Raw genomic sequence first — 27385 nt, 5'->3', positions numbered from 1 at the left:
TACATTTTTTACGCTCAATGTAATGTGCACTACAGAGAACACCGGAAGAAGAATTACAGTAAATTATTGTGGTTTTTGTTTATGTATCAACTAATCCCATAAGGGATGGGATGCCAACTGGAGATTTGACACGAAAATGAAATGTAATTAATTTATTCTCAGACACACCTACACAGTACACGCGCAAATACACACTCTTTATCTCTTCCCCTCTCTCTCTCTCTCTCTCTCTTTCTCTCTCGCTTTCTTGCCGCACCATCCCTCCAACACTGTCTCTCTCTAAAGGCTAACATAAGGTGCGAAAAAGCCTGTTAACCTGCACAGAGCAAGGATAAAAACAGCCATGCCCTAAGAGATGTTCATTGCACCTTGAAGCAATATCTGAACACAGTACCTAATTTCCACAATTTTGTTGCTCCTCTGTCACTCTATATATTTTTCCCAAACAGGGCCCAGAAGTGGTTTAGTTAGCTGTAGCGGTGCCCCACAACAAAATGTCATAAATCTGCCTCTTTTTAGCAGCTCTTTAAGGCACACTGGTTGAGAAAGTAAGACATTTAGTCACAGGGGAACAGCTCTATTCCTTCCTCTTTAAGCCTATTGCTTTCAGGGGCTGCTTTCATGGAGTAGCAGCATGGAGGGAGCAGCATCGCTTAGCATGAGATTGCTCTGAGGATTATCTCAAACGCTCAACGAAAAAATGAAAATCCCTCTGGTGGCCATGCCTCGATGGGAGTGGGTGGGAGGCAAGAAACTTGAAATTGATTTCCTTCATACCAGCACTAGTCTGCTTGGTTCTGGGGAATTCTGTTATTCTTTCAGAGCAATTTGGTGGGTGGGTGGGTGGGTAGATAGAAATCAGGGAGTGTGTGCACACATGTGTCCATTGATAACTATGAGGGACACTCAAGAATCAAAACACTGAACGATCTAACCTCTTTCTCTCCCTCTTCACCCTCCCCTTTCTTTCTCTCTCTCTCGCTCTCTATTTTTCTTTCTCTCTTTCTCTCTCCCCCTTTGCCCTCTCTCTCCCTTTCTATTTCTCTCTCTTTCTATCTCTCTTTCAGAATGGCAGACATGCAGCAGATAAAGGAGAATTTGACGGCCCAGGTGAATGAGACTCTAGCCAATCAGTTGTCTCTGGAGGAGGAGTCTGCTGAGATCATGGTTGCCTTTGTTAACCTCACATCCTCCATATTGGAGCTGTCCAAAAATTTCCCCAACCCCACATCAGGAACCAACCAATTAGACCCCAGCCTCAGATCGGGTGCCAACCAAACAGAGGTCAGTGGCTACGAGGGTCAGGGGTAACAAGAATTCATTGTACTCTCAAGTTGACTGACCAAAGGAATGGATGGAATGATGGATGAATGGATCACTGCTGTGCGTCCCTTCCCTCAGGGTGTTGAGCTGAGCAACAGGACATCTGAGCTGGCGTTCCATGTCCAGTCTAAAGAAGAACTGGCCAGTAAGATCAAAGAGGAGATGGAGCCTCGAATACAGACCGCCCACAACAACATTGCTGCCGTACAGGACATGCACAAGGTATCGTCACACTACAGTAGATTATCTTCACACTACAGTAGATTATCTTCACACTACAGTAGATCATGATGTCAGAATTGCCTTTATTTATTTATTTACATGTACCCAAAATTTGACCTGGTGAAATGGTGCTAACAACAATAAACAGAATACACTGTACCAATAGACAAAATAATTGACACATAATCCACATGCAGTGTCAGTCTGTAAACTACAGATATTGGGGGCTGCATCATTCGTGTTTTCTCATGTTAAGCCTGACAATTCACAAAGCTATACAAGGTGCCGCAATGCTGACATTTAGACTGCTGGCTGGCGGCAATAATGTAATTATTTGCTCAGTAATACAAGTTGGAAAATCAAACAATGCGGATTGTATAATACATTTTCGATGCAGCTGCATACTAACAAGCTACCAATAGATTTTTCTAGAATATACAACTGTCCTGTATAGCCTACATGAACCTGCACGACATGAGCCATCCTTGCGCTATCTCCCAGCTTGGATGGAAAGTAGGGGTGCCTAAACCCATCCTATTAATGCCAAATAATACAGTCAGTCCACCCTCAAAACACTAGCTTACTAGGGATCGTTTTATTATGCAGTGTAGCCTACTATCTATAGCTCGTATTTAGCTGCTATTTATACACTTTTTATAAAAAATTACACATCAAATAGCCTAACAATTCTCCTGAATTATTCCTTGTGGCGTCTCTCTCTGTGTCTGTCTCTTTTTCTCTTTTTGTCTCTTAGAAAAAAGTTTCTATGTGTCTGTGCATGTTTGTAGTAGCTCCAGTATGCAACTGCGTCACCTTGTATTTTTGTGCTCAAATATTTTCACCACGGCCTGTAGGCCTAGTTTGCGGGCCCGACTGTTTTCTATACATAGTCTATATATAGTCTTTCCTTAGACATTGTGCATTGTATGTCCATTGGGCTGCATACAATTAAAGCTTAGACTTGCATGGCAACATAAATTGTACCAGAGATAAGGGATTGTTTATATTGCAACCACACAAATCGCCGGTTCACCAGTATGAACGAAATCGCAAACCACTTTTTTTTTTGCCTTCAAGAACTGTTAAAAAAGATAGTCTGTCCGTATCTGGCTGTCCAGCATCCAGATGACCTGTCCCCAGAGCTTCCTGCACAGTTAATCTCTTTTCATAACCTGTTGAGGCTCATTTAAAGATGTTGCAGAACTGCTAATCAACACTTCCTTCTGCCCAGTTTCCCTAATGTTGCTATGGTAATCAATCTGTTTTTAACCATCCCTGTAACTGTCGCTTCTGCAGAGAGATCGTTTTCTAAACTAAAACTAGTAAAGAACTACCTAAGAACAAAGCATTAGGCTCTGTCTGACTGCACTGGCGCCGTCATAGCGTTGAACACGACATTTGTTCACCGATATCCCCTTACTTTGAATCAGTTCAATAATGTATTTTTCAAAGCCTGAGGCACTTGGATCAGTCACATTCTTGAAGCCCAAATAACAGGGGTTACTGTGTGACATCGATGACAGGCACATGAGCCCCCAGAGCTCGTTGCCCCCCCCCGCCTTGCGGGGGCTGTGGGGGTGTCTGGTACACCAGTGAGTACCCCCAACAGTGCACATGTTTGTTGTAGCCCCAGACAAACACACCTGATTCAGCTCATAGAGGGCTTGATGATTAGTTGACAAGTTGAATCAGGTGTGTTTGTCTGGGCTTAATACAAATTGTAGGCTACTGTTGGGGTACTCGAGAACTGGAGTTCGGAAACACTGCAGTAGATGGTAGATGCTTCTGGTCAGGTTGTTGTGCAGTCTAATGTCACTCATGTCCCTGAGGTTCTGTGAGGTTCACTCCCCCTTCTCTCTCCATCCCTGGTGCCTCTGCAGCTGACAGTTCAAGCCCAGGGGTCAAAGGTCATTGCCCTGTCATCGGTGGTGACAGGGAAGGAAGTGGAGTCAGAGGCCATTACCCTGCGGAGAGAACTGGAAGGTGACATTTACAACATTTTGTATTTGTTTCCATTTCTGTCGTTTTACATTTCCGACAGTTTGCTTAGTTTTCGCATCCCTATCACTGCAATAGCAGCCCACAGAGTTATTCCAATCAAATCGAGAGAAAAAAATAATACTGAGAAAAACAACTATAACCCAAATGTAACCATTACGAATGTGTCTCACCCTGTTACGCTCCACTTGTCATTTTGTGTGGGGAGTAAGAGCATCTGCGATTGTGGTCTCAAATGCACTTTCAGTTTCACAGCCTTCAATTCATTATAATAATATGTTCACTGTTTATAAAAATAAAAAAAACAAGGTGCCACTTTGGATTTGTTGTTGGAAATGTCATCAGGGGAATCTGAGTAAAATGGAATATAGTGGAATGGAACTAAAAGTAATATTTTCTCACTAACTGTGTACTAGTACATAGATTGTGTGAAATAAAATAAAATAGAATAGTCTTACAATACCTATTGTCAGTTATTATCACTTCTGTAACCATGTCGCTGGCCAACCTGCCTTGCCGCTCTCCATCCCTCAGACATGCAGAGAGAGTGGCCTCAAAGGCAGGCCCAGACGAAGGCTGCTCTGAAGAGGGAGAGGCTGCTGAGGGAGAAGATTCTGGAAGACGTCAGTAAAAAGGTGAACCAGACCAAGCGAGTCCTTAGGCCTGCCTTGGAGAGCGCTACCCTCTCCAACGCTACCGCACAACAGGCAAAACACACCGCAAACGCCCTGTCTAAAGTAAGTATGGGTGTGGAGGGGGGGCATAGATGTGTGTGTGTGTTGTGCGTGTGTGCATGCGTGAGCTATGTTTCCAACTCACCCTGTGGGTTGAGCAATGAAATTCCATTCACATAACACACCTCACCCCTCGGAACCATGTTCATTTGTCTCTTTCCTTTATTCTTCATATTCCTCTGTCTGTGTTTTTCTCTGAGCCCAGGAGGCCAAGGCCACCCTAACCCAGGGCAAGCACACAAGGACATTGTCTGCCCAGCTCAGCTCATCTGTAGACATAACCCTGCAGCAGCTGGCTGAGCAGGAGAACCACACTGTTCACGCACAAACCCAGCTAAACGCAGAGGTATAACCAAAACACAGCCACTAATCAACCACACTGCCCAGGCACAAGCACAACTCAATGTAGAGGTATAACCAAAACACGTGACTCAGAAATTAGGGAGAGAGATTTTTATTTCGAGAAGAATGGATAAACTACTTAAGGATACTACAGTTGTCATGTTTCACTTTGTGTCCATACAGCAGAGGCTGGTGCTCTCACATAAGTTGAATTTTATCTTTTCGATTTTTATCATTTTAATTCTGATTTTTATGATTAACCACGTGACAATGATTTTGAGAAACTAAAACGTTATTATTGAAATGAAACTGGTCCATTAAAATACGCATTTGAAAATCATGACTGGCATGCAGATCAGTAGAAATGGTACGATAAATTGTAAACTTCCCCAAACTACTGTTCGCTGCTCTGGCACCCCTATGGTGGAACAAGCTCCCTCACGACGCCAGGACAGCGGAGTCAATCACCACCTTCCGGAGACACCTGAAACCCCACCTCTTTAAGGAATACCTAGGATAGGATAAAGTAATCCCCCCCCCCCCCCCCCCCCTAAAAGATTTAGATGCACTATTGTAAAGTGGTTGTTCCACTGGATATCATAAGGTGAATGCACCAATTTGTAAGTCGCTCTGGATAAGAGCGTCTGCTAAATGACTTAAATGTAAATGTAAACTTGAAACTTGAAACTATGGTCTTTACTATAACACCCATAAAAAAAAATGTGGAGGTCCCGTGAAAAAACCCTGCCCCCCTCTATAGAAATCAAATGCCCATCCAACTGATTAGTCCTGTCGCCAGACCTACCCGCCTCTGTTTTGGTAAAAAGCTGAGGGATGGGCCTGGAAAAATGTAACCACTCTCAAATTCATAGACTGAGCTATGGATGCAAGGACTGACCATCCATGATATCAACATGATTGTTTTAACCATGATTTGAAGCTATACAGTGTTTGATTACATTTACGTTGTTCACAAATATTGGGGGATTTTATATATATATATATCTTGGGTTCTGATGAGTACGACAGTTGATCTCGGCTCATGAGGCATTTAAAAGTTATATTCTTCAAGATTCAATGGGTATACAGTATATCAAACAAGTCCAGAAATTGTTGTATAAACTAAGGATTCTAGCTTTAAGGTCTTGGTGAACAGTTACTTAGTAGAATCAGATGTGCTAAAGGAGGGTTGGACTGAAAACATACAGGATGGTAGATCTCCAGGAAGAGGGTTGGAAAGCCCTGATCTATGCACGTGATGTCACTGTATATTTCTCCCTCTGTGATCACCAGCCTGTAGAGTCTCTGGCCAGTGTAAAGGTGAACATCCAGACAGCTAAGCTTCAGCTTGAGGCCTACTCCCTCACACTCACCCAGCTCGTCAGTAAAATAGGTAAGTTCAAACCTGCTGACGTTTACTTGTCTGTCCCAAAAGGAATCCTACTCCCAATATAGTGCACTACCTTTGGGCCCATCAGGTCAAAAGAAGAACAGTAGGGTGCCATTTGGGATGCACATCAATTTCATGCAATAACAAATGCAACATGTCAGATCAACCAGAAACGTCTACACTTACATGTTACTGCCCTCGCCACTGATCAGACTTGACTTCCATCCAGTCAGTCATATGTCAGAAAGAGAAGTCAGAATGGTCATTAGTAAATTGGTCCAAATGGATTTCTCAGATGGAGAAGGATTATCCTGACCTCAACCCACAACTCTATCAATGAGATAATTAAGCAATAACACACGAGGGGGTGTGCCTGGATACAGCCCTTAGCCATGTTATATTGGCCATATATCACAAACCTCAGAGATGCCATATTGCTATTATAAATTGGTTACCAACGTAATTAGAGCAGTAAAAATAACTGTTTTGTCATACCTGTGGCATACGGTCTGATATACCATGGCTGTCAGCCAATCAGCATTCAGGGCTCAAACCACCCAGTTTATAAATTCATACATACACTGGTATAATTAATCAAAATTAAACCCCCCAAAATATTGCTATAGTTTTATTGAGTTAAATGCAGTAACTAGCTGTACAGGTATTGATTACATGGTTTTCCACAGTTCCCATCTGGCCCTGTTAATGAGTCACTTGTAGCTGGCGGGGTGTGTGGCACGATCCTGATGGAGAAATGTCCCTCTGTTAACCCCGTTATTGGGTGGGCACAACATGGTGGCACACAGACGTCACAAGACAAGAGCCCTGCTGATGGCAAAAGTTTAATACTACACTCTTAGAAAAAAGGGTTTCAAAAGGGTTCTTCAGCTGTCCCCATAGGAAAACCCTTTTTGGTTCCAAGTAGAACTATTTTGGGAACCATAAAGGGTTCTTCAAAGGGTTATCCTATGGGGACAGCCAAAGAACCCTTTTAGGTTCTAGATAGCAATTTTTTTACTAAGAGTGTAGGCCTGCTCAATACTCCTAGCTTTAACATACCCTGTTCATCCCTCCTTCTGTGTCTCACGCTTTTTCAAAATAACTCCTGAAAGTACAATGTAGTACCTCAAATACTCTGTTGTTTTCTGTTGACCAGATGGGAGCATGGCGCTGGAACGGTTTGAACGTATACTGAGTGAGACGGCGATGCGGTTGAGTGTTCTGCGTGGCAGCGTGGAGAGCCCGGCCCTGAACGGGAAGATCCAGACCCTACGATCAGCCGCCCAGGACCAGGAGAGCCAGCTGACCCACCTAGAACAGGACCTGCAAGAGATCAGACAGGAGAGAGACAGTCTGAAGGACATTGCCCTGCACCTGCCCCAGACCTGCCCTCAGGCCTCGGGGATAGAGGGACACTAGGATCGGGGAACCAGGAGGACACTAGAGCCCTTTTCCATGCATTCTACCGCCTTCCTGGTGTAAAACACTCGTTCACACCACTTCAATGATTTAAAAGAGAGGGCATAGGAAGGTGAAGAGAGGACTACTAGGGCCACAGATGGTGGATAGGACACTGGTGTTTGAATTATTTAGGGGAGATAATTTCTCAGTCCCAAATTGCACCCTATTCCATATAGTGCACTACTTTTGACCAGGGCCCATAGGGCAAAAGTAGTGCACTGTATAGGTATTAGGGTGCCATTTGGGACACAGACATAGATGAGGAGTGTAGGTGGAATCATCCAGGTAGCCTTCTTAGTTTGTTCTTCAGTACTGCGGTTGTGCATCCCCCTTTTCTGCAGTACAGTCACACAGTTCTACCACTTTGTCTCTGTACTTTTCAAACTTTCACTTATACTATACTGACCTGGCTGATACCGTCAGTAGCACTAAATCAAATCAAATCGTGTTGGTCATATACACATATTTAGCAGATATGCAGCCATAAGCGGTTTTCCATGCCATTGCCCCCTTTCAACTTCCACCATCATTATCACGTTCTTTCTTTTTATTCTACCCCTCACTCCTTTTTGGCTTTAACCATCCTCTCTCCTGTTCTAGCCTCTTAATCCCCTCTCTCCATCCCTCCTTCTATATCCATATCACCCCTGCCCTGTTTCCTTAGTGTTTATGTTCATTCTCATTTCATTTCCCCCTTCATATTTCCAACAACATTTTAAGTTGAATTAATCTGTGAATAATAACAGTCTCCTAGCTCCCTGTTCCACATCCCACAGTGTGTTCTATCAAGTTTTAAATCATGCTGATTTTCCACTTTGGGGGAAGGACTGTCTGAGCTGTGGCGCTTCTCCAATCTGACACATTCATTTACACTTGAGTTATTTTTCATCAGCCCACCATAATTAACAATTAGTCATTTTGCCCTCTGTAGGGTTCAGCCTTCTACTGCACACACACACACAGACAGACACACACACACACACATAGTTTGGGATTCTGCGTGTGCCCCTCGCTTTTCCTCAATCTCCTTTTTTCGCTTTTCTCTAAAATGTTCTACCTCTCTCTCTATCTTTCTTTCTCTCTCTCTTTCTCTCTTTGAGAAAATGATCTTCTCTTGTCTGGCAAATGGAAAAGGACTATAACAGCCTAACTGTTTGTTTGTTCTATGTGGGTACCTGAGGCTGGAATACCTGCTGAATTATGGAAAATATAGAAATGGGACCTCTGCAAAGACTATGTTCCATTTCAGCAGGTGATTGTATTTTGTCAGACAACAAATAGTATATGATTGGTTTTGTGTTTTAGATAATAGCCAGAAAAAACTGTTGAAAGCAAAAAATGATAATAAAATGGATTGTGGGTGTGTGTGTGCGTGCGCATGTTCGTGTGATTTTGTAAACAACATCTCTTTGCAATATCTCCTTCTAGCCACATATTGGTGCTGTTTACTACTATTGAATAAACTAGCACAGCAATTGCCATAGACAAAACTGTATAATGAACACCTATAAATGTATACTGAGTCAAATATCGATGATGAAATTGTATAAATAAAATTGTTATTACATTAATAACTTCAGACTTGATGGGACTATATTTCTGTTCAATATTGGATCACTTGTTGGAGATCAAACTGACATAAAACCTCCATGCAGTTATTGCATTTACCACACGGAGGAGACAAACAATCACTAGAATTCCTGGCAAGCCAGAGAACATCACTTGCTGTGTGTTGACCCACTGGTGGAATGATATATACAGTCAAACGTTTGGACACACCTACTCATTCAAGGGTTTTTCTTTATTTTTACTATTTTCTACATTGTAGAATAATAGTGAAGACATCAAAACTACAAAATAACACATATGGAATCATGTAGTAACCAAAAAAGTGTTAAACAAATCAAAATATATTTTAGATTTTAGATTATTCAAAGTAGCCACCCTTTGTGTCTCACAAAGACACGGCGTTGCAACCAGAAATCACTCATCAGACTAAAGGAAAGATTTCCACCGGTCTAATGTCCATTGCTCGTGTTTCTTGGCACAAGCAAGTCTCTTCTTGTTGTCCTTTAGTAGCGGTTTCTTTGCACCAATTCGACCATGAAGGCCTGATTTACACAGTCTCCTCTGAACAGATGATGTTGAGATGTGTCTGTTACTTGAACTCTTTGAAGCATTTATTTGGGCTGCAATTTGAGGCTGGTAACTAATGAACTTATCCTATGCAACAGAGGTAACTCTGGGTCTTCCTTTCCTGTGGATGTCCTCATGAGAGCCAGTTATATCATAGCGCTTCATGTTTTTTGTGACTGCACTTGAAGAAACGTTCAAAGTTCTTGAAATTTTATGGATTGACTGACCTTCATGTCTTAAAGTAATGATGCTCTCGTTTCTCTTTGCTTATTTGAGCTGTTCTTGCCATACTATGGACTTGGTCTTTTACCAAATAGGGCTCTCTAACTTGTCACAAGCACAACTGATTGGCTCAAACCCATTAAGAAGGAAAGGAATTCCACAACTTAACAAGGCAAACCTGTTCATTGAAATGCCTTCCAGTTGACCACCTCATTAAGCTTGTTGAGAGAATACCAAGAGTGTGCAAAGCTGTCATCAGGGAAAATGGTGGATACTTTGAAGAATCTGAAATATAATACACTGCTCAAAAAAAGAAAGGGAACACTTAAACAACACAATGTAACTCCAAGTCAATCACACTTCTGTGAAATCAAACTGTCCACTTAGGAAGCAACACTGATTTACAATAAATTTCACATGCTGTTGTGCAAATGGAATAGACAACAGGTGGAAATTATAGGCAATTAGCAAGACACCCCCAATAAAGGAGTGGTTCTGCAGGTGGGGACCACAGACCACTTCTCAGTTCCTATGCTTCCTGGCTGAAGTTTTGGTCACTTTTTAATGCTGGCGGTGCTTTCACACTAATGGTAGCATGAGACGGAGTCTACAACCCACACAAGTGGCTCAGGTAGTGCAGCTCATCCAGGATGGCACATCAATGCGAGCTGTGGCAAGAAGGTTTGCTGTGTCTGTCAGCGTAGTGTACAGAGCATGGAGGCGCTACCAGGAGGCAGGCCAGTACATCAGGAGACGTGGAGGAGGCCGTAGGAGAGCAACAACCCAGCAGCAGGACCGCTACCTCCGCCTTTGTGCAAGGAGGAGCAGGAGAAGCACTGCCAGAGCCCTGCAAAATGACCTCCAGCAGGCCACAAATGTGCATCTGTCTGCTCAAACGGTCAGAAACAGACTCCATGAGGTTGCTATGAGGGCCCGACGTCCACAGGTGGGGGTTGTGCTTACAGCCCAACACCGTGCAGGACGTTTGGCATTTGCCAGAGAACACCAAGATTGGCAAATTCGCCACTGGCGCCCTGTGCTCTTCACAGATGAAAGCAGGTTCACACTGAGCACGTGACAGACATGACAGAGTCTGGAGACGCCGTGGAGAACGTTCTGCTGCCTGCAACATCCTCCAGCATGACCGGTTTGGCGGTGGGTCAGTCATGGTGTGGAGTGGCATTTCTTTGGGGGGCCGCACAGCCCTCCATGTGCTCACCAGAGGTAGCCTGACTGCCATTAGGTACCAAGATGAGATCCTCAGACCCCTTGTGAGACCATATGCAGGTGCGGTTGGCCCTGGGTTCCTCCTAATGCAAGACAATGCTAGACCTCATGTGGCTGGAGTGTGTCAGCAGTTCCTGCAAGAGGAAGGCATTGATGCTATGGACTGGCCCGCCCGTTCCCTAGACCTGAATCCAATTGAGCACATCTGGGACATCATGTCTCGCTTCATCCACCAACGCCACGTTGCACCACATACTGTCCAGGAGTTGGCGGATGCTTTAGTCCAGGTCTGGGAGGAGATCCCTCAGGAGACCATCCGCCACCTCATCAGGAGCATGCCCAGGCGTTGTAGGGAGGTCATACAGGCATGTGGAGGCCACACACACTACTGAGCCTCATTTTGACTTGTTTTAAGGACATTACATCAAAGTTGGATCAGCCTGTAGTGTGGTTTTCCACTTTAATTTTGAGTGTGACTCCAAATTCTATATGTGTTATTTCGTAGTTTTGATATCTTCACTATTATTCTACAATGTAGAAAATAGTAAAAATAAAGAAAAACCCTTGAATGTGTAGGTGTGTCCAAACTTTTGACTGGTACTGTACATGAAGCTGGGACCTCCACACTCTACTTCATATAGCTGTACTGCAGAAAGCTCAGCATGATCTTAAACCCATACATTCTTAATGTATAACGACACAGGACGAGACACAAATGCAGACACAGGAGGCAGATGGTTCAAGTCTCCGACATTTATTAATAGACAAGGGGCAGGCGGGCTCAGGATCAGGGCAGCCAGAAAAGGTCGGAACCGTGAGAACTAGAAAACAGGTACTAGAAAAACTGGAAAGCGTGCTGGTAAGCTTGACGAGACAAGACGAACTGGCAACAAACAAACAGAAACCACCGGTATAAATGCACAGGGGATAATGGGAACAAATGGGAGACACCTGGTGGGGGGTGGAGACAAGCACAAGACAGGTGAAACAGTTCAGCGTGTGACTGTACCCACCCCCACCTGGTGTCCTACCCGGGCACATACTTGGTTGACCAGGATGCCTGCTGTGAAAGTCAGTGATGGGGACCGGGTCCAGGATGTCCTTAGCAGGGACCCAGCACCTCTCTTCCAGGCCATTACCCTCCCAGTCAACCAGTTACTGGACACCCCTGCCCCAAGCTTGAACCCTCAGAAGGCGTCTCGCCGTGTATGCCGGGTGGCCATCAATGAGACGGGGAGGGAGGGTGGGCCTGGAAACAGGAGACAAAGGGCTGTGAGACACAGTTTTAATCTTAGACACATGAAAAGTGAGATGTATACGGAGGGTGCGGGGCAACAGAAGACGAACAGCAGTGGGTCTAAGGATTTTAGAGATGGGAAAGGGGCCGATAAAGCGGGGGGAAAGTTTACAGGATTCCACCCTTAGGGGCAGATCCTGAGTGGAGAGCCATACCCTCTGCCCGAGAAGATAGCGGGGAGCCGGGGTCTGGTGGCGGTCCACTTGACGCCGATACCTGGAGGTGGTCTTAAAAAGAGCGGACCGGGCTCTATTCCAGGTACGCCGACAGCGATGGACAAACATCTGGGCTGAGGGTAAGTTGACATCTTCCTTTTGCTCTGGAAAGAGCGGAGGCTGGTAACCCAGGGAACACTCGAAAGAAGAGAGCCCAGTGGCCAAGCAGGGAAGGGTGTTCCCGGGCGTACTCCACCCACACGAGTTGCTGGCTCCAGGTGGTGGGATAGGCCGAGATGAGGCACCGAAGAGTCGTCTCCAGGTCCTGATTGGCACCTCCAACTGGCTGTTGGACTGAGGCTGAAACCCGGACAACAGGCTGGCCAACGACCCAATGAGGGTGCAGAATGCCTTCCAGAATTGGGATGAGGACTGAGGACCACAATCAGAGACCATGTCAACTGGAAGTCCATGGATTCGGAAGACGTGCTGCACCATGAGCTGGAGCGACCCCTTGGCTGAAGGTAACTTAGGGAGGGGAATGAAATGGGTGGCTTTAGAAAACCTATCCACCATTGTAAGGATGGTGTTGTTGCTATCAGACGGAGGGAGAGCAGTGACAAAGTCCAGGGATATATGGGAACAGAGGCAATGAGGCACAGGGAGTGGTTGAAGGAGGCCAGCTGGAGCTTGCCTCTGAGTCTTGTTCTGAGCGCACACAGTGCAGGTGGCAACGAATGTCGAGACGTCAGAAACCATAGTGGGCCACCAAAAACATTGTTGGATGAAAGCCAGGGTCCGGCGGGAGCCGGGACGACAGGTAAGCTTCGAGGAATGTGCCCATTCCAGGACTGGGGAGTGTGCCGAATCAGGGACGAACATCCGGTTAGTTGTACCCCCCCAGGGATCCGGCTGAGAACGCTGCGCCTTGCGGACCAGGCTCTTGATTCTCCAGACAAGTGTAGCAGCAAGACAGGAGGTAGGGAGGATGGTCTCTGGGTCTGATGGTGTAGCCGCATCAGACCCAGAGACCAACTATACAGGCGAGAGAGAGCGTCTGGCTTAATATTCTTGGAACCAGGGCGGTAGGTGGTGGTAAAGTTAAACCGAGTGAATTAACAGAGCCCAACGAACCTGTCTAGATTTGAGGTATTTGGCAGTGGGGAGATATTGAAGATTCATATGGTCAGTCCAAACTAAGAATGGGTGTTCTGCCCCTTCAAGCCAGTGCCTCCACTCCCCCAGCGCCATCTTGACCGCAAGAAGATTCCGATTACCAACATTATAGTTCCTCAGCGGAATTCAGGAGATTAAGTGAAATCGCAGGGGTGCAACTTTTGGTCCTGGGCTGATCGTTGGGACAGAACGGCCCCCACTCCAATGTTCGAGGCGTCAACCTCCACCACGAACTGACGGGATGGGGTCCGGATGGATGAGGATGGGGGCTGTGGTGAAACGATGCTTAAAGGTAAAAAAACACCCTGTCGGCCGCTGGGGACCATGTGAATGGCACCTTAGGAGGAGTGAGTGCAGAGAGGGGAGAAGCCAGGGTACTGTAGCCCCTAATGAAGCGGCGGAAGAAATTAGCGAATCCCAGAAAACGTTGCAGCTGCACTCTGGATGTGGGTTGGGGCCAATCCACCACCACTCTCACCTTGTCAGGATCCATCTGAACGTTCCCTTCAGCGATGACATATCACAGAAAAGAGATAGTGGGGCGATGGAATTCACACCTCAGCTTTCACAAACAAGGAGGCGCTGGAGGATTTGTCTACATGCTCTTGAGCAGAACGGAGAACACAAGGATGTCGTCGAGGTAGACAAACACAAACCAATCCGGCATGTCACAGAACACATCGTTGACCAGGGCCTGGAACACTGCGAGAGCGTTGGTGAATCAAAACGGCATGACCAGGTACACGTAGTGTCTGTTAGCTGTGTTGAAGGCTGTCTTTCACTCATCTCCTTCCCATATCCAACTAGGTGGTAGGCGTTCCAAAGGTCCAACTTAGAGAAGATGGTTGCCCCCTGGAGAGGTTCGAGGAGAGGAGTGGTAGAGGGTAAAGATTCTTTACAGTGATGTCATTGATGCCCCGTTAGTCGATACATGGACGCAGGGTCTTGTCCTTGTTTTCCACAAAGAAGAAACCTGCGCCGGCAGGGGAGGCAGACGGACGAATGCTCCCAGCAGCCAGAGAGTCCTCAGTGTACTCCTCCGTGGGCTTGGTCTCAGGGCCAGACAGGGAATATAGCCGCCTACAAGGCGGTGTGGTGCCTGGAAAGAGGTCAATGGTGCAATCGTAGGGACGATGCGGAGGAAGGGAGGTGGCGTGAGCCTTGCTGAAAACCTCCAGGAGGTCCTGGTACTCCGCAGGAATGGCGGAGAAATCCGAGGCTTTCCAGAGCCCACAGGAGGACGTCCCGGGGCAGGCTGTGCCACTTTAACCTCTCTGGGCTAGATGGGATGTTTGCGTCCCACCCTAGTCAACAGCCAGTGGAATGCCGTGGCGTGATATTCAAATACCTTAGAAATGCTATTACTTCAATTTCTCAAACATATGACTATTTTACACCATTTTAAAAACAAGACTCTCATTTATCTAACCACACTGTCCGATTTCAAAAAGGCTTTACAACGAAAGCAAAACATTAGATTATGTCAGCAGAGTACCCAGCCAGAAATAATCAGACACCCATTTTTCAAGCTAGCATATAATGTCACAAAAACCAAAACCACAGCTAAATGCAGCACTAACCTTTGATAATCTTCATCAGATGACACTCCTATGACATTATGTTATACAATACATGCATGTTTTGTTCAATCAAGTTCATATTTATATCAAAAACCAGCTTTTTACATTAGCATGTGACTAGCATGTGACTAGCATTCCCACTGAACACTTCCGGTGAATTTACTAAATTACTCAAGATAAACGTTCACAAAAAACATAACAATTATTTTAAGAATTATAGATACAGAACTCCTTTATGCAATCGCTATGTCCGATTTTAAAATAGCTTTTCGGTGAAAGTACATTTTGCAATATTCTGAGTAGATAGCCCGGCCATCACAGGCTAGCTATTTTGACACCCACCAAGTTTGGTACTCACCAAACTCAGATTTACTATAAGAAAAATTGGATTACCTTTGCTGTTCTTCGTCAGAATGCACTCCCAGGACTTCTACTTCAATAACAAATGTTGGTTTGGTTCCAAATAATCCATAGTTATATCCAAATAGCGGCGTTTTGTTCGTGCGTTCAAGACACTATCCGAAGGGTGACGCGCCCGGCGCGTTTCGTGGCAAAAAAATTCAAAATATTCCATTACCGTACTTCGAAGCATGTCAAACGCTGTTTAAAATCAATTTTTATGCTTTTTTTCTCGTAAAATAGCAATAATATTCCGACCGGGAAACCCTGTTTTCGTTCAAAGACTGAAAATGTAAACATGGAGTCGTCTCGGGCACGCGCGCCCCCGTCTCATTGTTCTCAGATCGACCACTTACTAAATGCGCTACTGTTTTTCAGCCATGGGCTGCAAAGTCATCATTAAACGTTCTGGCGCCTTCTGGGAGCCTATGGGAGCCTTAGAAAATGTCACGTTACAGCAGAGATCCTTTGTTTTGGATAGAGATGGTGTAGAAGGCCAAGAAATGGTCAGAGAGGGCGCTTCCTGTTTGGAATCTTCTCAGGTTTTGGCCTGCCATATGAGTTCTGTTATACTCACAGACACCATTCAAACAGTTTTAGAAACTTTAGAGTGTTTTCTATCCAAATAAAACAATTATATGCATATTCTAGTTACTGGGCAGGAGTAGTAACCAGATTAAATCGGGTACGTTTTTTATCCGGCCGTGCAAATCCTGCCCCCTATCCCCAACAGGTTTTAAGGCAATGTGAGTGGCAGAATGGGGTCCAACCCAGGATAGAACCAGTGGTCTAGTCAATCAGGGGGTTGTGCCTCTGGAGCCATGAAAATCCCAAAACAGGAACATGGGGAGATTCAATAAGTAGAAGCTGTATGGACTCACTGTGATTGCCCAACAATTGCAGGTTAATGGGAAGCGTGCTGTGAGTGACCCTGCCAATGGAGCATCTGTCCAGTGGTCTGGCGTCCATGGGAACGGAGAGGAGTTGTGAGAGACCAGCTCAGATACTAAAGTAGCATCCACGAAGCTCTCGTCAGCCCCAGAGTCAATGATCACCCGGAGAGATTTAGACGGATCACCCCACAGCAGGATAACATGGAAAGGGTTATGAGTAATAGGAGTTAGAAGACTCCCAGTGTGGCCCACCAGCGTACTCGTACCTACTGATGAGCCTGGTCTTTTACTGGACAGGTGGATATGTAATACCCTGTAGCACCACAATACTGGCAACTGTTAGAGCTCAGCCTGCGTAATCGTTCATTAGGTGACAATCTAGCCCTGCAAAGTTGCATAGGCACTGGAGTAAAAGAGTCCCGAGGGGGTGAAAAGAGTCCCGATGATTCCCGAGGGGGCACAGGTGACTTCGAATCCTCTCGGGAATGCAGGCGTCGGGGACTTCCATGATTCTTCGGAGGCGAGAAAGCAGCCGTGGACGAGCGAGTGTGGCCGAGAACAGACCTCCTTTCCCTCCTGCGTTCCCGTAGGTGCCCATCTACCATGTTTGAAGGTAAGACCCAGGTGCAGACAATGTCGAAGTAAAATAAGTGTATTAATTCGAACATTTGCAGGCAAAGGTACAGGACGGCAGGTAGGCTCAGGGTCAGGTCAGGCAGTGGTCGGTTTATCCATAATAGTGGGGTAAAGGTTCCGGATGGCACGCAGGTTCAGGGCAGGCAGAGGGCGGTAATCCAGAGTAGAGGGCAAAGGAACAGGATGGCAAGCAGGCTCAGGGTAGACAGAAAGGACTAAACCGGGAAAACTAGAAAACAGGAATATAGACAAGGCAGGAGCAAGGGGAAAAACGCTGGTAGGTTTGAGGAACAAAACGAACTGGCAACAGACAAACAGTGAACACAGGTATAAATACACAGGGGATAATGGGGAAGATGGGCGACACCTAGAGGAGGGTGGAGACAAACACAAAGACAGGTGAAACAGATCAGGGCATGACACCATCAGTCCTTAGGGTTAAGGCTATGAGGGAGTCAAGGTCCAAGGGTAACTCCCGAGCTGCGAGCTTGTCTTTAATCCCCTCTGATAATCCATGAAGGAAGGTGTCGAACAGGGACTCCAGGTTCCAACATGATAAAGTCTACCGCATAGTCTGCCACACTACGGGAGTGTTGACATAGTAGAAGTAGCTTTCGGGCCGCCTCTCTCCCGGACATCGGAGAATCGAACACCTTCCTCACCTCCGTCACGAAATCCTCCAGATGAAGGCAAATGGCGGATTGTTGCTCCCAAACCGCCATAGCCCAGGTGAGTGTTCTTCCAGACATCAACATTATGAGATAGGCTATCTTCGAACGATCCGAAGGAAACAAAGAGGGCTACAGCTCAAAGATGAGGGAGCACTGGGAAAGAAACGTCCGGCAGGTTCCAGGATTCCCAGCATAGCGCTCTGGAGGAGGTAAGTGGGGTTCTCGGGAAGCCGGGATATGCTGGGCAAAATCACCACTGGTAGGTGGATTACTCAGCACCCGTTGTGGCATGCTACCTGATAGATAGTCCACAGAATTGCTCCAGTAATGCTTTGAAACCCTGGTCATGGCGTTCAGCCAAAGTATGGAGTCCTTCCATAAGGTTCTGAAGTAGCTCCTCATGTCTTCCAATGGTGGCTCCATGCAGGGACAGTTTTGCGGAGCTGGTCCGAATCTGCTGGGTCAGTCATTGCCAGTTGTGCTATAACGTCACAGGACGAGACCCAAATGCAGACACAGGAGGCAGATGGTTTGAGTCTCTGATATTTATTAATAGACAAGGGGCAGGCAAGAGGCAGGTTGAGGAGAGGCAGAAGTTCGTAAACCAGGTCAGAGTCAGATGGGTACAGGATGGCAGGTGGGCTCGAGGTCAGGGCAGGCAGAATGGTATGGCAAACGGGCTCGGGGCAGCCAGAAAAGGTCGGAACCGGGAAGACTAGAAAACCAGGAGTATGGAAAAACACGCTGGTAGGCTTGACGAGACAAGACGAACTGGCAACTGACAAACAGAAACCACCGGTATAAATACACAGCGGATAATGGGAACAAATGGGAGACACCTGGTGGGGAGCGGAGACAAGCACAAGACAGGTGAAACAGATCAGGGTGTGACATCATGTTAACCCTCTGACTGGATTGTGACAGTTCCTGCTCAGACCAACCACAAATTGAAGTCTTCTGTCAGTCACTGCCTGAGGGTAGCCACTTGCCAGGCTAGTGTCTAACGATCTGAGGGCCCTACCAGGAATATCTTCAAGGCATGTCCTTTAGATAAGTGAATGTTAAGTGTTTTGAAAAGTTTTAATTTAGCCTGTTTTCAATGAAAATCGTATGGGTGGCTAGAGAGACAAAATTCTAAGGAGGGTTAGGGGAGGTTTAAAGGTTTTGTAAGTTACAGATGTGGTTTATATTTCTGAAACATGAATAAACTGTTATAACTCACTGGTTCAAATTGTTTTATTGTCATTCTAGGGCTTACGAAGCAATTGGTAAGCTTATATGACTGCATAGATTTATAAATTGATACATCATCAATCATGACATTTTGTGTACACAAGTTATATGAAGAATGTGTGTCTGCACAGAGTGATGTGTCAACCTGCTGTCTGTGAATGATATAAGGCTACATCCCCACTTAGCCCATAGGTAGCCTGGCAGTGCCAGACACCAGACTTTATTCTTGTTTGAGAATCAGGTTTGTTTATGTAAGATTTAAGTAAGATGCCTGAAGGGTTGTGGGCGAGATGGAATAATGAAGCCAAACCTAAGCAAATTACACATTTATGTTATATTCTTCAACAATCAATGAATAAAGATTTATTTGAAATTGTTAAAAATGCAGCCTCTGGCCCCCATTTTGACCTCTGACATGGCCCAACATGCATTCCCCATTTTGACTTCTGACATGGACCAACCTTCCAGTTGCTCACCTAGACATACCAAGCTAGAACCATGGCAAAGAAAGACATTGGACTCAGGATCCTTCCCATTGAGACTTGTGTCCAGACACAGGTGTATTTAAGTGACCGTGTTCCTTACTGTCCAGATGAGAGCAACAAAGAGCATATCTTTGGCCACAGCCATACCTCAGGGATGAAAGACTGAGCTGCCAGATAACTTTTACTTAACAACCTCACCACATCCAAACTCAGAGAGAGAGAGACTTGGTAAGACCTGTTTATAATTCTTGTAATTCTCCTTTTTTGAACTGTTCAGTCCACTGTAAACCATGCAAACCATCATCTCACTCTTTCATGGGGCTGTCTCTACGAACAGACACATGTCACACCTTGGTCCATCGGTAGGGAGGTGGTGTCCTTTTTGTGGGGAGGAGACAGTGAAGCATTTGTTTTTCCTTTGTTCCAGGCTGGCAGGGCTGTTTTCTGTCCTGGAATGATGGTGTACCGGCTAGGTTTGGGGCTGACACTATACCTATATGTTGGAGGGCCTAGGTTCACTGTAGCAGACAGGGATAGGAACTGCTAACTACTTTTTGAGGCAGGCAAAAATGGCAGTGTGGAAAATGAGAAAGCATCAGATGCAGGGGCGGGTTGTACAGACCCCAGAGCTATGCTGCTGTGTGGGGCATCAGGGGGGGGTTCTGTTTACGGTGGACGAAGAGGGGGGCTTGGTTTTAACTTTTTAGTTCTGGTAAAATTAACTAAAGATTGTGCTCAAATTATGTAACTACAGGGCCAATAAAGGTATTGTTATATAATAATAATCCCTCAATTGCATTTCTTGCAGTTCTCTGGCCAGAAGACAGCGAAAAATATATTGAGTGAAGTATGATTTAGGCAATTTTTCCATGCTACCATCTAGAAGGCGGAGACAGTACAGGTGTATCAAAGCTTGGACCGAGAGACTGAGAAACAGCTTCTATCTCCAGTCCATCAAACTGATAAACAGTCATCACTAGCCGGCCTTTGCCCAGGACCCTGCCCTGAACCTTAGTCACTGTTCTAGCCGTCTACCACCCACTACTCTACCATGCACCTTAGAGACAGCTGCCCTATGTACATAGAGTCATTGAACACTGGTCACTTTAATAATGTTTACATACTGTTTTAGCCACTTTATATGTATTCTAGTCATGGCTCATCCTATATAACTACAGCTGTACACACCTTTTCTATTCATATACTCTCCATACTGTCTATACACACCATTATATGTATATATATATTTATATACATTACATGTACATGTATATATATTTCGGTCTCTGACATTGCTCATTCTGACATTTGTTAATAATAAAAAAAGGCATTTCGCTGCACTTGCAATAACATCTGCAAATCTTTCTACACAACCAATCAACTTTGATTTGACATGATGATGATGCTGCAGTGTTCACAAACTATTGGAAACATTGGATCAGTCTTTGCCAAAGCAATAGATAAACTGTATAAAAGCACACAAATGAATGTATGCAGTCAAATAAAGACAATGAAAAGCATTTTTTTGTATTAATATCAATAAAAGTGTAATACGTTTACAACTTGGGGCATATGGACTTTAATTATGTTCAGTATAATTTGTTTGAGAAAATGTTGCTTCAAATCTCAGACATCCACAAATAGGTCTAGGTAAACCTGTCTACATTTCAGGGTTAGTTTCACATCCTTTTTATTTTGAAAGCAGATTCTGTACCTTACACTTGCAGTTCTTTAATTTACCACACGAGGGTAACCAAGAACCACTAGTATTTCTGGCGAGCCAGAGAGCATCACTTGCTGTGAATTGACTGACCCACTCATTGAACTATAAAAAACGGAGCCACTGTCACGGCAGCGCGCCACAGCCATACCACACAGGGCAATACCCCGCGAAGGGAAGAAGACCAGCGAGCTGCTGTCCGCTGATTTCTCCTTCCCCATCTCACTATATCAAACTCACTCCACAATGCCTGTGAATCAGAAATTTCAAGGTAATTGCAAATAACGTTATCCGAGTGGGATATTTTGGGGGGATTATCTATCAAGCTAAAAGGGCTAGCTAGCATTTGCAATCTATTGTCAGCTAGCTAGTATTGCCTGTTGGAATGGAATGCTCGCCACTCTACTCAATGGAGCATGCAAGGGCTAGCAATAGGGCTAGCTAGATAGTAGACCAGTTAGCTAACGTGATGAAATTAGACTACTGTAGCTAGCTAACGTCAGATCTATTTTCTTGCAGGAGGGAAAGCCTTTGGATTACTTAAAGCTCAACAAAGGGAGAGATGCGAGGAAATAAACAAGGTAAATCCGGTGATGTTTCTAATGTAGATATTTGTGTTTTATTTTGTATTATTTTGTCAATGAATGTATTAACAATTTATTTTCGACAGAATAATACCACTTGGCCTTGAACCTACTTTGATTTAGCTAGCACATAGCTAATAAGGTTTTAGCCAGTTACATTTGCAAATAACGGCATTATTTCTATCCACATTATTTGCCTGTACTTGCATTTGCATGTGATCAAATCTGTCATAAATTATTAATTTCATTGTTATTGACCCGGTGACCCGTTATCTTGCCGGCGGTATTCCCTGTGTCGTGAGAGCGACAGCCACTTGTTGCATGGCATACCCGTCACAGCTACGTCTTCTGGGGGTCAGTCTGTGAATGTCCCTCGCGCTCCTGGTTTTAATGTCTCGCCCTAAATATTGCCAACAATTTATCCAATTCCATATTCCCCAACCTGATTCAAGACTAAAATCAGAAAAGGGGCAGATGCTGTGTGGCCCCTCTCCCTTGACTCCTGGAGCCGGGCGGTTATCCCCATGCGTTTAGACGGGAAATGCGTGTTTGGGCAGCGGGCTGAAAGCGCCCTTTGTGTCGGGGGCGACTGTCTGGAAGAGGGCTGGAACGGGCCCACAGCATTTGAGTTGCTTGTTCTTGTTCTCTCTCTCTCTCTCTCTCTCTCCCCCTCTCAAAACGATTTCAATTCAAAGGGGCTTTATTGGCATGGGAACCATATTTTTAGATTGCCAAAGCATAAGACCTAAACAAACATAAGTGAGAAAAAAACAAATTTAACAATATCCATTTTTTTAAATTAAAAATGAACAGTAAGCATTGCACTCAAAGGTTTAAAAAAGATAGACATTTAAAGTGTTATATTATCAGCTATGTAAAGTGTTTTAGCAATGTGCAAATAGTTGTAGTATGAAGATAGTGGGAGAAGATAAACAGATAACTATTGGTGGTATTTGCAATGTTTGCGCTCAACTGTTTGCCTTTTTCTCATGGAAATGGTACACAAATCGTGTTGCTGTGATTGCACATTGTGGTATTTCGCCTTACAGATATAGGAGTTTATCAAATCAAATTGTATTTGTCACATGTGCCGAATACAATATGTGTAGACATTACAGTGAAATGCTTAAAATTAATGTTGGATTTGTTTTCAAATTCTTTGTGGGTCTGTGTGATAAGTGGGAAATATGTCTCTAATGTGGTCATACATTTGGCAGGTTAGGAAGTGCAGTTCAGTTTCCACCTCATTTTGTGGACAGTGGGCACATATACTGTCTTCTCTTGAGAGCCATGTCTGCCTATGGTGACCTCTCTCAATAGCAAGGCTATTTTCACTAAGTCTGTATGTAGTCAAGGATATTCTTAATTTTCGGTCAGTCTCAGTGGGCAGGTATTCTACCACTGTGTACAGTCGTGGCCAAAAGTTTTGAGAATGACACAAATATGAATTTCCACAAAGTTTGCTGCTTCAGTGTCTTTAGATATTTTTGTCAGATGTTACTATGAATACTGAAGTATAATTACAAGCATTTCATAAGTGTCAAAGGCTTTTATTAACAATTACATGAAGTTGATGCAGTGTTGACCCTTCTTTTTCAAGACCTCTGCAATCCGCCCTGGCATGCTGTCAATTAACTTCTGGGCCACATCCAGACTGATGGCCGCCCATTCTTGCATAATCAATGCTTGGAGTTTGTCAGAATTTGTGGGTTTTTGTTTGTCCACCCGCCTCTTGAGGATTGACCACAAGTTCTCAATGGGATTAAGGTCTGTGGAGTTTCCATGGCCCAAAAAATTGATGTTTTGTTCCACGAGCAACTTGGTTATCACTTTTGCCTTATGGCAAGGTGCTCCATCATGCTGGAAAAGGCATTGTTCGTCACCAAACTGTTCCTGGATGGTTGGGAGAAGTTGCTCTCGGAGGATGTGTTGGTACCATTCTTTAGTCATGGGTGTGTTCTTAGGAAAAATTGTGAGTGAGCCCACTCCCTTGGCTGAGAAGCAACCCCCACACATGAATGGTCTCAGGATGCTTTACTGTTGGCATGACACAGGACTGATGGTAGTGCTCACCTTGTCTTCTCCGGACAAGCTTTTTTCCGGATGCCCGAAACAATCGGAAAGGGGATTCAGAGAAAATGATTTGACCCCAGTCCTCAGCAGTCCAATCCCTGTACCTTTTGCAGAATATCAGTCTGTCCCTGATGTTTTTCCTGGAGAGAAGTGGCTTCTTTGCTGCCCTTCTTGACACCAGGCCATCCTCCAAAAGTCTTTGCCTCACTGTGTGTGCAGATGCACTCACACCTGCCTGCTGCCATTCCTGAGCAAGCTCTGTACTGGTAGTGCCCCGATCCCGCAGCTGAATCAACTTTAGGAGACGGTCATGGCACTTGCTGGACTTTCTTGGGTGCCCTGAAGCCTTCTTCACAACAATTGAACCGCTCTCCTTGAAGTTCTTGATGATCCGATAAATGGTTGATTTAGGTGCAATCTTACTGGCAGCAATATCCTTGCCTGTGAAGCCCTTTTTGTGCAAAGCAATGATGACGGCACTTGTTTCCTTGCAGGTATCCATGGTTGACAGAGGAAGAACAATGATTCCAAGTACCACCCTCTTTTTGAAGCTTCCAGTCTGTTATTCAAACTCAATTAGCATGGCAGAGTGATCTCCAGCCTTGTCCTCGTTAACACTCACACCTGTGTTAACGAGAGAATCACTGACATGATGTCAGCTGGTCCTTTTGTGGCAGGGCTGAAATGCAGTGGAATTTTTTGGGGGGGGGATTCAGTTCATTTGCATGGCAAAGAGGGACTTTGCAATTCATCTGATCACTCTTCATAACATTCTGGAGTATATGCAAATTGCCATCATACAAACTGAGGCAGCAGACTTAGTGAAAATGTATATTTGTGTCATTCTCAAAACCTTTGGCCACGACTGTACTCTCTGTTTAGGGCCAGATAGCATTCCAATTTGCTCAGTTTTTTTGGTTGATTCTTTGCAGTGTGTCAAATAGTTATCTTTTTCCTTCCTCATAATTTGGTTGGCTCTAATTGTGTTGCTGGCCTGGTGCTCTGTGGGGTCTGTTTGTGTTTGTGAACAGAGCCCCAGGACCAGCTGGCTGTGGGGACTCTTCTCTATTTTAATCTCTCTGTAGGTGAGGGCTTTGTGGTGGAATGTGTGGGCATCTCTTCCTTTTAGGGCGTTGTAGAATTTAACTTGTTATGGATAGGGGGCAGTATTTTCACGGTCGGATAAAAAACGTACCCGATTTAATCTGGTTATTACTCCTGCCCAGAAACTAGAATATGCATATAATTAGTAGCTTTGGATAGAAAACACTCCAAAGTTTCTAAAACTGTTTGAATGGTGTCTGTGAGTATAACAGAACTCAAATGGCAGGCCAAAACCTGAGAAGATTCTGTACAGGAAGTACCCTGTCTGACCATTTCTTGGCCTTCTTTGTCATCTCTATCCAAAACAAAGGATCTCTGTAACGTGAAATTTTCTAAGGCTCCCATAGGCTCTCAGAAGGCACCAGAACGTTGAATGATGACTTTGCAGTCTCTGGCTGAAAAACAGTAGCGCATTTGGTAAGTGGTCGATCTGAGAACAATGAGACGGGTGCGCGCGTTCACGTGAAGAGTCCATTTTGCCTTTTTCAGTCTTTGAACGAAAACAACGACTCCCGGTCGGAATATTATCGCTATTTTACGAGAAAAATCGCATAAAAATGTATTTTAAACAGTGTTTGACTTGCTTCGAAGTACGGTAATGGAATATTCTGAATTTTTTGGTCACGATACGCGTCCGCGCGTCACCCTTCGTTACCCTTCGGATAGTGTCTAGTAAATCTGAGTTTGGTGAGTACCAAACTTGGTGGGTGTCAAATTAGCTAGCCCGTGATGGCGAGCTATCTACTCAGAATATTGCAAAATGTGCTTTAACCGAAAAGCTATTTTAAAATCGGACACCGCGATTGCATAAAGGAGTTCTGTATCTATAATTCTTAAAATAATTTTTATGTTTTTTGTGAACGTTTATCGTGAGTAATTTAGTAAATTCACCGGAAGTGTTCGGTGGGAATGCTAGTTCTGAACGTCACATGCTAATGTAAAAAGCTGGTTTTTGATATAAATACGTACTTGATTGAACAAAACATGCATGTATTGTATAACATAATATCCTAGGAGTGACATCTGATGAAGATCATCAAAGGTTAGTGCTGCATTTAGCTGTGGTTTTGGTTTTTGTGACATTATAGGCTAGCTTGAAAAATGGGTGTCTGATTATTTCTGGCTGGGTACTCTGCTGACATAATCTAATGTTTTGCTTTCATTGTAAAGCCTTTTTGAAATCGGACAGTGTGGTTAGATAAAGGAGAGTCTTGTCTTTAAAATGGTGTAAAATAGTCATATGTTTGAAAAATGGAAGTTTTCGGATTTTCGAGGAGTTTGTATTTCGCTCCACGCCCAATCATTGGATATTGGAGTGGTGTTCCGCTAGCGGAACATCTAGATGTAAGAGGTTTAACAGCACTCTTGGGGGGTATAGTCCTAATTCTGCTCTGCATGCATTGTTTGGGGTTTTGCATCCTAGTTCTGCTCTGCATGCATCGTTTGGTGTTTAGCATTGTATACAAAGTATATTTTTGCAAAATTCTGGATGCAGAGTCTGAATTTGGTGTCCCATTTTGTGATTTCTTGGTTGGTGAGTGGACCCCAGACCTCAACAATAGAGGCCAATGGGTTCTATAACTGACTTGAAGTATTTTTAGCCAGATCCTAATTGGGATGTCGTGTTATGTTCCTTTTGATGGCATTGAAGGCCCTTCTTGCCTTGTCTCTTAGGTAGTGCTTCAACAGAGTACTGAGTACAGTATTCCTGTTTTAAATTTTTTGTTGTGCAAAAATGTCAAATAAACTGTTTTTGCTTCGTCATTATGGGGCATTGTGTGTAGATTGATGAGGTAAAAAAACGATTTAATCTATTATAGAATAAGGCTGTAACGTAACAAAATGTGGAAAAAGTGAAGAGGTCTGAATACTTTCTGAATGCACTGTATGTGTATGGTGTATGTAAATTATGTACACTACATGACCAAAAGTATGTGCACACCTGCTTGTTGAACATCTCATTCCAAAATCATGGGCGTTAATATGGAGTTGGTTCCCCTTGCTGCTATAACAACACAGGACACGTTAGATAAACTAGTAATATCATCAACCATGTGTAGTGATTATGTTAAGATTGATCATTTTTTATAAGATAAGTTTAATGCTAGCTAGCAACTTACCTTTGCTTCTTGCTGCCCTCGCGTAACAGGTAGTCAGCCTGCCATGCAGGCTCCTTGTGGAGTGCAATGTAAGGCAGGTGGTTAGAGCATTGGACTAGTAACCGGAAGGTTGCAAAAACGAATCCCCGAATCCCCCCTGAACAAGGCAGTTAACCCCCGTTACCAGGCCGTCATTGAAAATAAGAATGTGTTCTTAATCTGACT

The 27385-nt window shown here is 44.5% G+C and overlaps 2 protein-coding genes across 3 annotated transcripts in view; both read left to right on the top strand.

The window, feature by feature from the left end:
* LOC106562972 (laminin subunit gamma-3) overlaps window positions 1-9049 on the top strand; it is a 257596-nt gene extending 248547 nt beyond the window's left edge. Inside the window, exons 22-28 of the mRNA XM_014128127.3 lie at window positions 1068-1284; window positions 1402-1545; window positions 3426-3528; window positions 4078-4280; window positions 4483-4623; window positions 5913-6012; window positions 7166-9049. Coding sequence (XP_013983602.3) covers window positions 1068-1284; window positions 1402-1545; window positions 3426-3528; window positions 4078-4280; window positions 4483-4623; window positions 5913-6012; window positions 7166-7428 — 1171 coding nt within the window. The 3' untranslated portion in view covers window positions 7429-9049. The remainder of the gene's footprint in view (window positions 1-1067; window positions 1285-1401; window positions 1546-3425; window positions 3529-4077; window positions 4281-4482; window positions 4624-5912; window positions 6013-7165) is intronic.
* A 12347-nt stretch (window positions 9050-21396) lies between these two features.
* Window positions 21397-27385, top strand: part of aif1l (allograft inflammatory factor 1-like) — a 61218-nt gene continuing 55229 nt past the window's right edge. Inside the window, exons 1-2 of one of the 2 annotated variants that reach the window (XM_014128126.3) lie at window positions 21397-21571; window positions 21820-21881. In XM_014128126.3, the coding sequence (XP_013983601.1) occupies window positions 21547-21571; window positions 21820-21881 (87 nt within the window). In that variant the 5' untranslated portion in view covers window positions 21397-21546. The remainder of the gene's footprint in view (window positions 21572-21819; window positions 21882-27385) is intronic. The other variant, XM_014128125.3, reaches the window with a different exon arrangement.

This window comes from Salmo salar, chromosome 11 (genome assembly GCF_965601325.2).
Source record: "Salmo salar chromosome 11, fSalSal1, whole genome shotgun sequence".
NCBI classification, from domain to species: domain Eukaryota; kingdom Metazoa; phylum Chordata; class Actinopteri; order Salmoniformes; family Salmonidae; genus Salmo; species Salmo salar.
This window is presented reverse-complemented; position numbering and strand designations above follow the sequence as displayed.